We start from the raw sequence: 16,809 nt of genomic DNA on the forward strand, positions 1-16,809 counted from the left end.
AGAAAGTAAAGGTTTCGTCGCAACAACGATGCATCGATGTGCATAAGAGAATGCCTGGAAATGGTACTACTGTTGTAACGCCTGTATCTGGATCGGGTCTGAAAGGATCGTCTTCATCACCACGGTATCCTTGCAGCTACTGTGATACGTCATTCGCATTTTCCCATGATGCACGAAGACATGAGCGGAGCAAATGCACGAAGAATCCATCTCGCATGAAGTTTCGATGTGATGAGTGTCATGAATGGTTTACTCGAATTGATAATTTGCGACGACATGCGAAAAACTGTAAAGGTGAAGTCCGTGTGCCTACTGCTGAACTACCTGCAGAAATTTCGACTCCTCGGTTTAGGTTGAAGGCTCGTGAGCGTACAAGCAAGAAAACCGATGTGCAGCAACCGATTGGTATGACGTCTGAACAGGAAAATAAACCTAAGACTGTGTTCGGAGCATTACAAGTGAACGATAATGGCTTCTACTTGGCGCAGTCTGCATTTCGTGGAACATTGAAGGACTATTATTATTTAAATACGTTAGGTGAGTCGAAAGACATTTGTAATTTTCTTGATGATATCAGAGAGGACATAATAAATCAGCTTACTGATGATGTAGCAACAAACGGACCTTTGAAATATAACTTGTGGTTGGACTGTATATATGGAAAGCCATATCCGTTCGATGACAAAGTGGAGAAGTGTGCATTCAAGACATCGGCTGCAGTAATTTACAGTTCTAACGATGTGAAGCAAACTGTTAAAAACGGTATCCAGAAACTCTGTCAAGAAGAGGTGGACTATGTCTGTAAAGGTTCTGGCTGGACTCTGTCTAGTATAAACCGATTGGAGCTAAGAATTAGTCATTTCACACCGCTGCGGAACTAAATGATTATAAGATTGCTGGCTTTCGCAAATGATCCTGTAGTAGAATAGAAATTATGTAATAAATATTATGTTTGTAAAAGAACTTGCAGTGTTTAATTCCTCGAACCTGTTACTATTATGTTAAATTGATGTTATATTTAAGTTTTTTTGCATCATCCTAGATCGAACCAAGGACCTTAGTCGATCTAATTAATCAGTATATTGATCGGAAATTTATTTAATGATTTCTGAACTTTTTCCCGGATCTCTAGCTAAATAATAACGGATTTCCAAGATGGCGGTCAACTTTCAAGATGGCGGGTGTCACAGCAATAATAAATGATTACTGCACTCTAGCGGATAAGAATTAAACTAACATGGCGTCAGCGCACTCTAGCCGACGATACAATGATGATGGCTTCCAGCATCGAAGACAAGATGGCGGACATGACATCATACTACCTGACGATATATATTCTTTGAAAAAAAAGTGGTGGGAGTCAGTATGCCTGCGTCCACTGTGAGGGAAGGATCGGTCACCATTTTTAATTTTTTTGCACTCATCGGGTTCGAACCGAGGACTCCGAGCTCCGTGTCGTAAATGTTTTTAAAATATTTTTTATTAAAAATATTATTATTTAATTTTTTTTATAATTTTAAAATTTTTTTCATTAAAATCGGATAATAAATTTAAAGATGGCGGCCATAACGGAAATTGCAACGGTGACATCATAATTCAAAATGGCGGATAACACAATGCCGGAATGTTCGAGAAAACGAAATGACGTCATCCAAGATGGTGGATCCAAGATGGCCGTCGGGGTCAAGGTCAAATGTCAAGGTCACATCCTGATAGAGGCTTAACTGAGGCTTGAGTTAAGGATGCTTAAGCCTCTATCAGGACATTTCTAGCCGCTGTGATTTTTAAGGACTAAAACGGGAAATTTTCCCTCGAAACGGGAATTTTTCCCTCGAAAACGTTTATTTTTTTTCTTAAAACGGGAAATTTTGAGTCATTTTGAGTCAATTTTGAGGAATTTTGAGGAATTTTTGCCGCCGTGACGTCACAATCCAAGATGGCTGACCGACAATCACAATCCACAACCTGCATCCTGTTTCCGGACCGGCTATCATATACTACTTACGACTTTTTTTGTCATGTAGGCGTTTTATTCAATTGCGTTGTGTTGACTTTTATTTATTTTGTATGATTCATTTTAGGTACGTAAAACTCAACTATATTTTAATAGCAGTTATTCTTGATAATTTCCACTAAACTTTAAAGTTAAAACTTTTTGTTAAGTCTGTTCTTAAATACATTTTTAATGTTTTGGACAGTCCAATTAGTACATAACAAAAACTGTTAGTACGAGCTCGAATAGTCATCATACAGAAGCTATGAAAATATTATATACCTACATATTTGTCGAAGAAAAAATTATTGTGCACAACATCCACAAATTGCAATCAGAAGAAAAGTATCAAACGCTCTTGATTTTGCATCTAAAGTAGCACTGACAGTCCGAAGCGCAAACATAAAATGTAGAGACGTTATTAATTAAACAATATAAATAAGAATTATAAGGAGGAAATTTAGAAAAGGAACAGTTTTAGGCAAGAATTACTTTAAACAAATAGTTTTCAAAACTTAGATTTGTTGAAGCATAAGCATAGTTTACCTATAATTATGTGGAATCCCTAAAGTGAATAGTGACTAGCTGCTACAAATAGTTTTTCCTTGTAAAGTCATTGACGTTTAGAATTGAATTCATTTGTTTTAAATTATACAAATTTATTAGTAATGTCATAGACTTTTTTCATGTCTTTGAAAAATTGTTAATGTGTGATCTGTGTTAAAATGAAGGAAAATTTTCAATATCAAAAGTTTGAAAATTGCTATCGCAAAAAAAAACTGTTGAAACCAATATGACATATTTTGGTTTTTATCACTTCCCATTAAGCCTTTTGATCTTTGTGCTCATCCGTGACTTTGTAAAATTCCACCTTTCCCCGACCAAAGCTGTAGCTGTGTTCGCACCATAGTGTGCAGAAGCCAGCCGTGAACAATATGCGCATGTCATACATATAATATAATTATTTTAAAATAATTTTCGTAACTTTAAATGGGTTGTGAATGTAATTTTTTTTCAAGCAACTTCATGTACAAGAGTGAGTATGTTTGGTCTATACATTGTATGTGATAAATTCATTAGCTTAATATATATGGTTAAATAATTAACAGTTTTTAGTTTTTTTTAAGAAATACTGTGTTTTTTACATGAGATTTATTTTTTGTAAATTATAATTTTTTCTTCTTTATATATTTATTTAATTTTATATTTATATGGTGTACTTTTTCTCTGTAAAAATTCAGAACACACCATTTGAAAGTGCACATTAAAAACAATGAATTATTATTATACATTTTTCCGTAGTTTTAAGTGTGATATAGTTTAGTAATTTAATAATTTTTAAAATATTATTTCTTTGCTTTCCTATTTAATGTTTATTTTCATTTTCAAATTAATATTTCAACTTATGTATGTGGTTAAGTGGTCCACGTCTTAATATCGCCCCATGTAAAAATAATACGAATAAATAAATTAATAAATTAACTAACCGATGCTGTGTCGCGCAGGAACTGCCTGGTCGGCAGGGGATACAAAGTGAAGGTGGCCGACATTGCGATGTGCAGTTCGCTGTACCACAAGGACTACACAGAGCTCGGAGAGCGGCAGATGGTCCCAATCAGATGGTTGCCGTGGGAGAGCATAGTTCTGGTGAGTACACTAGCTGTATACACACTAGCTGTACCCGGCCAAGCGTTGCTGTGGCTCAGTCTGGTCACTTGGAATAGAAAGAAAACAGAAAGCACACATTTATAATATGTTTAAAATCATAATGCTGGTGAGTGAACAACATTTTTTTGTTTAATTGTCTGTACAGATATAGGGACTGACTGGTTTGCCGATTCTAGAACACGCTACATATACCCAATTGCCATGTGAGAAGCGATCCGTGAAAATAAATAGTAACTGATCCATCATAACACAATTTAAAACTTATTATGTTCTAAATGAAACAAAAACAATAATTAAAATCTATGTTTTATCTATATATATTTGTATCTATCTTTTTACCTGTCACAGGTGTGACATAGGTATATAAAAACACGCGCGTATTCGAATGCAACGTTGTGTAAAAAGTCAAAGGAATCGGTGAAGAACTTTCGGAGATTTAAGATTTTGAACAAACGTTTACATTTTTATATTATATTTATATTGGCTAGTTCCAAAAATTGTATAATTTTTATTGTCCGTTAAAGAAAACGTCGTTACTGGCACTTTTGTTCTGTTATTCCAGCTGTTTTGTATTCATTACTTTCCCGTTTCGATAAGCAAGCTTATACACATGCAAAATGTGTATGAAGTCAGCGGACAGACTTAGGCTACAGGCTTATCACGAAAAAAAAAAATTATAAATAAGTATACGACCAGTGCTTCTCAACGCTGGTACACGCGCCTTTGAAGTTGGAGCTAAACATCAGGTTCATTAAAAGTAATGCAGAAAGTATTTAAGACTGAACACTACACTAAGCCTTTTGATTATTTTTAGTTGACCATTAGCTGTAGAACCACCGTAAAACTTATCGTTGTCATAAAATTGTTTAGTTTGAATAATTAAGGATAACATGTCACAAAACAGTACCGAGTTATTCTGCTTTAGTCGTAGAACTTTTTTTCATTAATAAAACATTATACAGACGCGTATCGTTCAATCTTAAAAATATTTCTCAGTTATTTTCAGTACACTAGTTGTTCAGCTCTAACTACAAATGTGTGTGCCAGCGTAGGGAAGTACTTTAGGCCATATATCTATATTATATAGCTACAATAATAACTTAACTGCATTTATCTCTTTTAAGCAAAAACCAAGCAGTTAATCCATATAAATTTGGTAATATTATATAGATATTTCGGAATATTGAGTATTAAATAGTTTTAATTAAAACAGTTTATAATTTAGTAAATTTTTAATTGACTTGCTACATTATTTTTATTGAATATTTGTGTTTTTTTTTATTATCGTGCAAAAACTAATTGACGTATTTTAGAGAAACATTTTTAGGTTTTTAAAAGCTTATGATTATACTTAAAAATTGGTTTATATTATATCTTGCTATGATAACAGGAGCCTGAGGTATTACAATAAAACCACATTTTTTCTCAACCAAATGTAACCAATATAATGTGAGCTCCCATTTCTACCAACACTCACTTCTACTAATAGTACTATTTACGACATACATAATCAAATTTTTGTTTATTCTATCTACATCCATAACGATTTCAGTTTTTTATTTCATGGTATGATAATTAAAGAAAAAATCACCGTGCAATGATTCGTATTCGTTCTTGATCATAACTACACTGCTATAAACATGTAATAATAAGCTGAGAAGATGAATTATCCCAGAAATAGAAAAAAAGAAGTGAGCGCAAGTCAGATTACGCTGCGTGCATAGATTTAATTTCGATATGGGTTGAGTATTTTAAAATCTCAAACAGCTTAGTAAAAATAAGTAGTAACAAAAATTCTTCAATTAATTAGGACCTTAAATAAGCGATTTTGTACTAAGCACACGCCTACGCCTTGCTGAGCTAAAATGTAAACCAAACTATTAACCAAAAGTGGTTTTGATAATAAATTCAATTTTAAAGACGCATTTATTTTGTCTTAGGTGTGGAAATAAAAATATAAAATGTATTATTACTTTTTTACGAAATTATAACTAAGGAGTTACTTTTTAAACAGTTTCGTCGTAGGTGCCTAAAAAACTTAATGTCATAGTGTTTTTAAAAGGTAAAATTTACACCAGGCTATACGTTCGCATAACATCCCGTGTGTAGGGACGTGCACTTTAAAAAAAATACCTGATCGCTCTTTAGGTTGCAGTAAGGCATACCCGCGCTGGCGACTGTAGCCTTGTGATTGGCGGGCGTCTGCCAGAGAATCAATCCTTTGCTCTATTTGGCCGGGAAATTCAAGACGTGTTTGCCTCCGCACATGATGGCTCTGACTGGTGTGCTGACAGTAGACGTGTACCTAAAAGAAACCCAGCCAACCACGAAACACAGACAATGCTTTCAAATTTTAACGCACAGCAGGTCTGAAAAACCTTTTTTGCGAAAAATACAATGGCCCTACCTATGAAACTTGAGACAGAGCTCGTATCAGCTTAAATGTACTTAAGGTTGTATGTCCTATTACAGGTCATAATTTTATTTTTAAGTTAAACATGGTTAAACTTGTAGACTTGTAGACTTTTGAGTGGCCAAACTTCACCAAATTGAAAAATACACGTAGTGCTACCTTTTTGCATAATTAGCGGGCAATGTTGAATTTTTATAATTTTTGTAATTATGGATAAGAAAAACCAAATAAAATAAATAACTGAAAAAATTGGGTTGAAAGGTAATGCTAGTGGCTACTGCGTGATATGGTTTAAAATTATTTCGGAAAAAAATATTCAATTTTATGTACCTTTTAATATCATTAATATCCTGACGAATTAAAAAGGCCAGGAAATATTATTTTTTCTGAAAGAAATAAAATCGTATAACATATAAGCCTTTAAAATATACTTTAAACCTAAAAAGTCTTAGTTTTATATTCCACTGGCTGAAATACTAGGCGTTTATCGAGCTAAATCATAATAATATAAGGAACATCACTACTGAGTTTCATGTCTGTAGTTCATAAACTTAAAACACGGGAAATTTTGATTTTAAATCCCATTGATTACACAGTCTCGGTGCATTAAGGCTACGCATCAACAAAACCGGGAACCAATCTTCAGCTTCATTTTGTGGTAAGGCTGGTAACCCCTAGGCAAGATGTAACGTACGCACCAAGCGATAGCGCGTTACAAATTCAAGACAACGCCATCTTTTGACGAAGTTATAAACTAAAGGGTTATTAACACCTTTAGTTCTGTAGCAGCCGCTAATCAGATGGGTTTCGCCAAGGAGAAGGATAGGAAATAGACAGACCTTACTATATGAATGTGTGGCGTCATAAAGAAATGACACAAACTCACTTTTTGTGTGTCTATAATGTTCTATTATAAAACTGAATTTACTTATTTTTCACTCCCTCAGGTATAGAGTTTCATTAATATATGTAGTATATGTCACACACCAGCCCATAAACTAATTATATGCAAAAAAATCATGTCAATCCGTTGTTCCGTTGCTGCGTGAAATAAAGACAAACAGACAAACACACTTTCGCATTTAAAAATTTGTAGGGATAATATTAGTAGGTATTACATTCTCTTTATCCATATAGCACAAAAATGTTAAACATGCAGCTTTGCCAGCTAATTTTGCAAAAATATATGTGACATTTCAGTCACTTAAAAAGTCGACAAGTTTAACCGTTTGGAACGTAAATAATGACATGGAACGAGACATACACCCTTATGATGAGACAGTTACTGATACTACGCCGTCTCACTGAGAAGTGAGACACTGGACTCGCATTCCAAGAGGACCTCGACTCAGTGTTTCCGCTTCCTTTTTCCCGTTGGTTTCCGAGGTCGCGCCAGGAAAATTCTGGGGAATGATTCCTCACTGTTACCCATGGCTGTGTTCTGTCTCTGTATTCCTGGTTTTTAGCGCGTGTAGCCGTCTGTGATGACTTCGCTATCGACGATACCTCGGGTCAAAGTACATGAAATAAACTTACAACAATCTCACTGCGGGCTCTCGCGACCATTGTCTGAAGTAGCTTGACTTAAGGATTTTAGTCGCGTCAAAGGAGAAAATTTCACCGACGTTTCGGTCGATTTTGCATTCGCCATATTCAGGGTAGCAGTAACCAACTCAATAGTGGATCTCACCAACGTTTTGCTCTACATTCCAGCAGGCATCTTCAGTATTGAGGAATGGTGCCTACTGCAATGCAGGGCGAAACATCGGCGCAATATACCGAAAAAGGAGTGTTCGTCACATGTGATTTTTTATTTGTAAATGTTGTACATTCACATAAACCAACTGTCTCTTTACAAAATAGTGTTTGCAGCTTTCGGATTCTCACCTGGGCATTTATGCTTTGTGTTGTCCCAATATATGAAGCTCTTTATAAACCATTCCATGAATTGCTTTTCAGTGCGCATCAATAAGCATAATAAACCAAAACTAATTACAATTATTGAATATTCGATTCAAAATATATGTTTGGATGAAACATCAATAAAAATATAAAATGATGTGCTGATTTTGTAAGACGTACTCTGTATTACATCTAAAAACGTATTTCATATACGCAAAGATGACCAGAGCCGTGTGTTGTACGAAGTCGTGACACTGCGCTGCTGTCGCAGGACCGCTACTCGTGCGCGGGCAACTCGTGGTCCTTCGCCGTGACGGCCTGGGAGGTGATGAACCTGGCGCGCGAGAAGCCCTTCCAGCAGCTCTCCAACCAGGAGGTCATCCTCAGCGCGGACCGCATGTACTACGGCGAGGAACTCCAGGTGCCATCCCAGTGGGGCGGCTCTAGCACTTCCTGGTTTTAATTCATAGCATTCCCATTTCAATCGTCTATGAACTTTATCATCAACCAAGTCCTTAATTAATGTTTTATATAACTTGGAGACAAATTTTATGTCAGTACTAGCATTTATTGAGAGAATAAAACCATGTGGTATACAGTTCGTATGTAGCCTTCGTCTTAAAACTGTTAATTTTTCGTATATCGTTCATAACTGAATGAAAATTTGATTTAGCCAAAGTCACAGAAACCTGACTTTTTCACTGTTTTTTTGAACAAAACCTATTTTTTATGGATTCGTGGATAGTGAATGAAAAATAAAAAAGTTTATGAAGTCGAAGGTTTATCTGAAACTGTATGATTTCATGCTTTCAGTACATGTTAGAACTTACGTCATACTTTGCATTTAAGTTCACGAAAACCATTTAATAAGAAATTGTTTTGTAGAAAAAGCATTTTACGAACAATTAAATATGGTTATATTAAGAATTTAACTCAATTTATGTCCATAAGCACAGAATATTAGAAGCAAAATAATTAAGCTCAATTTAACTCGTATTTTTTTCTTTTTTATCATAACAAAAGACAATTCATGTAAATAGTTCATTACGATAGCTTTTCTGTACTTGTTTATTGGTCACAAATTTTTTCATCCAATACTTAACAAACGTTATTTCCAAACTGTAAAATATATCACATTTGATAAAACCACTACTAGAAAAACACTCAGAAAATATCTGGTAACAAAATTTGTAATGCAAAAAGTTACACAAGAAAATATAAATACTCAACATGGTGTGTGAATCGAGTAGATTAATCATCGCAAAAAAAATTGCTCCAAGATAAAATGCAACCCTTCTGTAATATCGTCTTACTTTTGTAACCGTCTGTGTTTCCTCACTGAGTGAAATACGAAACCAGTTTCTCCTGCCCTTAGAACCAATGAGCAAACAGATGTAGCAATACGGACAAAGTATTTGGAGGACTATCAGACAGTGAAGTTTTCCCACGACAAATCACCATCTCTGGCTATAAGTGCTTAGGTGTGGCCGAAGTAGAGATTCCCAGCGCAGTGTTGGATGCGCTTATCTTCGCGGTGCAGTCAGACACACGCCGTCTCGCGACGCAAGTAGTTCTGGGTTCGAGTTCAGCGCAAGGCATGGGCGGGAATTTTCCAATCTCAAAATTGGTCACAAAGACGACAAAATCAAACAAAAATGTCAAAACTGCCATATAAAGTCATAAGTGTGAGAACGGTTGGCTAGATAGTATTTTAAAAAAAAAGAGCCAAACAATAAAAACGAAAATGTCGGTTGGACCACTCGCCTTCCGTGAAAGGGATGCAGGTTCCATTCCCGACTGGCTTCGCCCCCAGAGTCCCAGCAAGCAGGACACACGGTGGACGTAGTTTACCTCGGGGTACTGTCGTTTCTCCACGCCAATGGATACTGTTGTTGCTCCTTCTCATAATCTCGACCACTTCTCTCCCACCTCCTCCAAAACCATACCACGATGTAGACGAGATATTTTATAGTATTATATTCTACACAGTTGAAGGTCTTCGATTTAAGGGCAAATTAAAAAAAAAACTTTAAATGTGTCACTATGCCACGTTTTTAAAACCTATTTAAAACGTATAAAATAATTTCTCCTAGCCCCACACAAATTTATAACACCATCCATATTCCAAACACCATTAAAGATTGTCTTAAATATGCGTGATGGGTAATTTTAAATAATATGAAAAATACTTGTAAGAATTAAAACGAAAAACATGGGGTGCAGTAATTCATGTATGAATAGTTCACGTAAATTATTAACAACTTTATTGCACTGCAAAAGATATGAACTGTTGTGTGAGTTCTCTCAACGACAGATACTCCTTACTATAATCCAATGCAAGCACCCAACGTTTTTCGTTTTAAATCCTACAAGTATTTGCATACCTATTAAAAATTCACAATCGTATAAAATTATTTTCTGCTTTTTAGTTTTGTGTGTGTATGAAATTTTGCAATCGATTTTTAACATCTTGAATGGAACAGTCGGTAATGACGGCACCGCCTGCAGAGAGCTGCGTTATGCAGCCCGCAACTTTGTACTGTTCTTCTTATAGCCTAACGCCCCTAATCCGGGGGCATTGCTAAACAAAACCTAACCGAACAGTCATACAAACAAAAAGACTGCATTTCCATCCAGTTCTGAGCTTTGTTCAAAGTTTCAAGTCTCTATCTCATCGGAAAGTTAGTTTAAATTCTATTGCAAAATTTGTACCGAACAGACAAACAGCAAACCGAGTAAATAATAACATGGTAACAAAAAAAAATATAACATCTCGATCGGGCTCAGCTCTGCACAAAACTTATCAGTCAATTCCTATGATCCGAACACAATTCAGTGCTGAGTCCGTACTCGGTTTTGACTTTGTTTTGTTAAAAAAAACATGTAGGATTATCTGCTATCGTCTTGTATTCAAATAATTACATTCCATTTAACTAAAATTCATTCGCAAATTTGAGTGTTTTTGATATATTTTAACAAATTTATTTCAGTTATTGTAATAAAACTTAATCTATTGTTCAAATAATGCTTGTTTCTACTATTGCTGAAAAAAGAAATATTATTGTATTTAAGTGTTGTTATGTAAAATGTCATTGTGTTTTTTCTAGCTCTAACAAAAATTAACGCTGTCTCACAATGCCATAATGGCTATTTAATATTTTTGACATCAGCATTTTTACAGGGTTATTCTTAAAAATTTACCTCGATAGCGGTCTTTATTAGCTCTCTAATATTTACCACGTGTATTCTAATAGCGGTAAAATTTTCCAATATTGTTCTTAATTATTGTCACGTTGAGACATTTTAAATGTCACCAATGACATTTAGTATTTACGTAATGACAAAACGTGTGCCAGAACAATAAATGTAGGAAAGGCTAAATTTTCGTAAATGGTCTAAAGAACAAAGCAATGTCTAGTAAAGAAATAAATAATCAATATGTCATGTGAGACCCTGGCCTTAAGAAGGCCGCACGAGTTCTGGAAGCGCTAAGGGCGACACTGCCTCGCGCATCACACCTATCTTCGCCTCTATGCGCCAGGCAGCGAACTGGCTTGCGATATTCTCGTCGGTAACGCGGTTCTATGGTATTATAAGCGTTGACTCTATCTTTTTACAGTGAGACATTAAATACAAAGGTTATCTGCACTTCCCTATGGCAAATGCAATGCTAGGTTTGAAAATTTTTATACCCAAAAATTGGTTGTCTGTAAAGTCGGTTTACGGACGATAGTTTAACGTGACAACGTCATAAAAAAACATTGATGAAATTATTGCATACTTTTATGAATAAAATTGAATCATTTTTATTTTAATAATAAAAAATAAATACTTGAAATTATACTAGTAATCAGATTTTTGAAATGCAAGAATAATTAACCTTTATTGCCGAAATTGTTGTTGTAATAAGCAATGAAAACCACATTAACTTTTCGTTTAAATATAATTATGAACAAGTTTTCATATAAATAAACTGTAATCAAATATCTAACATAACCTATTATGACTGAACTCGCCGACAGATGCTCCTTTTTTAATAATAAAAAAATTAATACTTGAAATTATACTAGTAATCAGATTTTTAAAATGCAAGAATAATTAACCTTTATTGCCGAAATTGTTGTTGTAATAAGCAATGAAACCACATTAACTTTTCACTTCACTTTATAAACAGTCGACGAAACAGTTCACGTGTAGATGTAAGTTGTGTGCTGCCGCTGTCTTTCTTCTCCTCGGACGCATAGGCCAATCGAGTGGAAGAGAGATAGATGCGGCGCAAGCGTACAATGAGCGTAACGGGACACAGCGTAACGGAACAATGAGCGTAACGGGACACAGCGTAACGGAACAATGAGCGTAATGGGACACATTTCGTGCGTGCAGCCGGCGTTCATCGATTTATAAGACGTTGTCACGTCAAAAACGTCCTTAGAAACACCCGTTTTTGCTTTTTTGCACTGCCAAAAATATATACAGGTTTAAGACTGGCATGATACTAAACTTGAATAGACAAATGGAAGAGTTCTTAAATGCTATTCGTAACCAGGCACGTTCAAGAACGGTTATAGAACGGTTTGTAAATGCCGCTTTAACCCCGGAGCTCTATAAGCCGTTGAGGCCAGGGCCCGCCTACCCGGGCACACACTCGGCGTGCAGAGCTTTAGGTGAAACCACGCCATTTGAAAACTGCTCAAGATTTCCGAGCGGTGTCTGTTTAGAAACCGCATTTACGAATACCCTGAGGGCGGGCGAGTAGTTAGTTCTGTTTGCGTATTGTGTTGTAGAACTATATTTTTATGAGAGTGAAAATGACTTAAACGCGTATTTTCAGAATAATTTTTAAGACATTGAAATGCCTGGTACAGATTCTTGGAAGCACTCGAGGCACCTGCACTACACCTTCATCTTTACTTCCCCGCCATCTAATGTTAAGTTCACCGCTCAAATTTCATAGTTGCCCCCTGCACGAAGAGAAGACTGCGCGCCAGTTCACATGCGTCATCCCGCCTCACTACACTGTTTAAAATTTTCATTTTCAATATACGAAGAACATTGGTTACACATTATCTAGGGACTTCGCACATTTACGGACACTGGGTTCACTTACTTTGTGCATGAAATACAAAAAAAAATCAAAATAATATTCTTGGTATATTAACAAACCTTTCAAAAAACTGGTTAATAACACTTTTCTTTAGTCCACATGTGTGTTAAGTTTTGTTTATAACGTAACATACGACTAGGATTTCAAAATACGGTGTAGTTTCTACAAAGTGATCGTTATTTTAAATTACGAAGGACATTTTTGATTTTTTTTAAGGTTGATTCTTCGTTGAAAAGTCCGTGAAGGTGCAGTGATTTGTGACAGTGCAGACGGGGCAGGCGGGGTTCAAGCACGTGCGCCCGTGCTTGCAGGTGCTGCTGCCGAAGCCTGTGGCGTGCTCCGCGGACATGTACGAGCTGCTGTGCGAGTGCTGGAGCCGGGACGAGGACCTGAGGCCCACGCTCAGGGACATCTACACCATCCTCAAGAGGAAGATAGTCGGCTACCGCCCCGGCGACTGAGCGGGGATCTCCTCCTCCACGTCAGCTTGCTTCAACGTCAGAACATTGTGTCACACTTGTGCTGGATCCTTCTTCTTTAACCGGACTCCTACCTCGGGCTGGGAAAAGGAAATCAATACTATAGGTCATGTACAACAATATTTCGTAACTCGAGTGATAAGTTCGTGGCGCATGACGTCTTTTCGGACCAATTTTTTTTCTTCTATGGTTCCGATTGAACTTAAATGTGTTTTCGTGTTACAGGTTTCTGACCAATGTACGCTAATAGTTCGAAGTCATGTATAGCTGTAGCATTTTAAAAGCATTCGAGTAGCTGTCTCGGAAAATCCTTTTTGGGGGATGATTTGCTGCTTGTTTGAAAAATATTCTAGAAAAAAATGAAGTGTCTACAGATTTAAGTTTTAAAAGTTGTTTTTTTTTTTTCGCAGAGAGGTTATTTAATACTTGAATCCTACCAATACAATCCAAGCAAAAAAAAAGAAGGTACATGTATATAATTAATATACCTACCCTATTTTAGTAGGCATTATGTGTTATTAATTTCAATGAGAATCAGTTTTATAAGCTTCTTAGTAATGCAAAAGCTACCAAATAGATATGATCTAATCTAATCTAATCTATGCCTTAAATCATCTAAAAGCAGTTCAAATCAGTACAGGCAAACGTTTCCACGCGCACAGTGCATAGGTACATCTGCGCTCAAGATGTAATGCCCTTCATAATATCTTTGGCTTGGTGCTGAATTGCACACTTGCCAAGCCACACATATTCCTAACATATCATTTGTAGTAATGCAACTTAAACTTTTAACAAAATGAGTACTTCCTTTGTGTTTCAACGCCATGAAATTCTGGGACGTTTATTACACACTGAATCAGAGTCCTCATTGGTTTCCATATGCCGATCATAACCCTTATTTTTCCTTGGAAAGAATCACTTGTGTACAACAAAAATTGCAGAGCTATCTAGGCTGTTAATAAATAGCAATTCTTACCGTATAACTGCATCGCGCAAGACATCTAGAAAGCACTACTAGGATGGGATTTGTATGTCAAAAATTTAACTTTGTTGTTTCTGTTTTCACTGCGCTTCCACTGTTCCCTTAAACTCTATTTTATACGTAGTAGAATGTAAATATCAGTACCCTAGATGTGTTTTAAGTGGAAATATTTCAACAACGAATCTAAGAAATGTGGTTAGTACTCGTAAAGGAAACTGGAATATTTGTGAAGCAAAGGGATGTTCTAGTATTTAAAATGTTTGTCATTGTGGTGTAGATGGTTGGGTTTATTTTTGATATTCCCTCATAATAAACCAAATCTTAAATTGTAAATGTATTAAATACGCGACATTTTCGTGAACATCTATAAAAATTTGATGCCAAATTTTTTTCTCGCAGGATAGTTGTCACGTGTGAAGGAATTCTCTTGATGTAGCTAACATAACATAAGTTTTTTTATTCCTTTTCAAAATTCACTTAAATTAAACTTGTAAAATTTTACGCAGAATTGTAAATGTGGCTGTAGAGCTGTAAGCTATGTATCTGCTGTTCATATAAAAAAGACCAGGTGTTGACAGTATAAGGATACCCATATTTACAGTTCTATTGAATGTTTAATGAAAATGGCACCGTTAGTAGATTAAAAGTACTTGAATTAAGTGATCTGTTTTCAAAAGTTAAAACAAAATTGAAACAGTAGTCCAGCCACTAAATGAACTAAAAGAATATGATAGTAACAAAATAAAGATAAAAAATACTGTTACATAGACACTTGTACAAAACCGTGCGCTGGATACATCCGTACTTCCTGCTCATGTCGGCTCGCCAGTATTTTTAAACGAGAGAGAGAGCCTATACACGTTTGTTTTCCCGCCCCACACCAACGCTTCCTGCGATCCCGGGGATAAACAAAACACGAGCGCTTATCCGCGCGAACATCGATTCACACGTTGTGAACAGCGACGCTACCGTCGCTACAGGGTTCATACATACCAGTTCTTGTTTTCTGCGCGTGGCTCTTTAATTTGCGTACTCTGTTGAAGGTTTTGGCTTAAAATTAACCAAGAATTGTGAATACAATTTATTTCTGTGATTTTTGTTAAATTAAGGACTATTTATTTGAAAAAGGAACTCATAAATTATATCTTGCAGTATCAATAAACCTTCCAGACTTGTTGAGTATACACCAAAAACACTATTCTTCCTTGCACTTGGATGTCTAGCCTTTTTAGAACGTAATACAGATCTCGGGTAGTTGTTTCTACACATAAAAAAAAATGTTAGTACTCATACAAAAGCTTCCTTTGAAAATAATTGGCAAATAATTAGTTTGTAATACTACAGGAAAGATATTGTAACTTAGAACAACACATGGCTATGGCTATTTTTGCATATATGAAGTACGTTTTTCGAGATAATACCGAGTATTTCTTACAAATTTGGCACATAATTTTATATTTTAATTGATGTTTTATTCAAGCATATTTATTTAAATCGTGAAAAAGATAATCAAATATTTAATAACTGTACTTCGTTTAGTTTTATTATGGTTATTAATTTGCACATTTGAACTGGAAAACTATTCAGGGAACAATTTAAAATTAACTTTAACAATTGGAGGTACCTGGACAACACAAACCATAACTGTCCGAATAAGAATCTGAACCCAGTATTACTGCGAACAATGTTTTGTAGTTATATAGTTGTATCTGCAATTTAACATTAATATTTTAATTACATTTACAAAGAAAATACATTATACAAAATTCCAGTAATCCTGTTTTACGAAGAAAGCTTCGTTTGTTTGAAGTTCATTATTCGTTGACAATTCCGTTACTTTACTGCCATTTCTACTGGTGTGCGATTTTCCCTAAGAGCTGCCGAAAATCAGTTGATGTAAAACGAGGCAACGCACGTTTGTTTTACAAACGGTGCTGCAACAGATTCACGTTTTTCTTTTAAATGTAAAGTAGTAATTTTAATGAGCAGCATTTTCTAAAATGCTCTATTAAGGGAAACATCAAACACTTTCTATTGAAATGAACACATACAAAGTGCTTAGAGATTTCATAAACTCTAAAACGAATGGGCCTGTTACGTAGGTACGGTCCGCTATGACTAGAGACAGGAAAAATTCGCGGTGTCATTTCGCGATAGTCTAACATTCAAACAGTTATACCTCAACGCTGCGTCTGCTATTGGCTCGCGACTTATCTGGAGGACACTGGGCCAACGAGAAACACTCAACCAAAGCTGCATCGAATATCA

General features: G+C 35.6%; 1 protein-coding gene across 1 annotated transcript in view; it reads left to right on the forward strand.

Moving 5' to 3' along the window:
* Nucleotides 1-16,045, forward strand: part of LOC134537516 (discoidin domain-containing receptor 2-like) — a 228,358-nt gene extending 212,313 nt beyond the window's left edge. The window contains exons 15-17 of the mRNA XM_063378070.1: nucleotides 3,499-3,640; nucleotides 8,248-8,397; nucleotides 13,392-16,045. Coding sequence (XP_063234140.1) covers nucleotides 3,499-3,640; nucleotides 8,248-8,397; nucleotides 13,392-13,541 — 442 coding nt within the window. The 3' untranslated portion in view covers nucleotides 13,542-16,045. The remainder of the gene's footprint in view (nucleotides 1-3,498; nucleotides 3,641-8,247; nucleotides 8,398-13,391) is intronic.
* The last annotated feature ends 764 nt before the right edge of the window (nucleotides 16,046-16,809 follow it).

Source organism: Bacillus rossius, chromosome 1 (assembly GCF_032445375.1).
Source record: "Bacillus rossius redtenbacheri isolate Brsri chromosome 1, Brsri_v3, whole genome shotgun sequence".
In the NCBI taxonomy this organism is placed as follows: Eukaryota; Metazoa; Arthropoda; class Insecta; order Phasmatodea; family Bacillidae; genus Bacillus; species Bacillus rossius.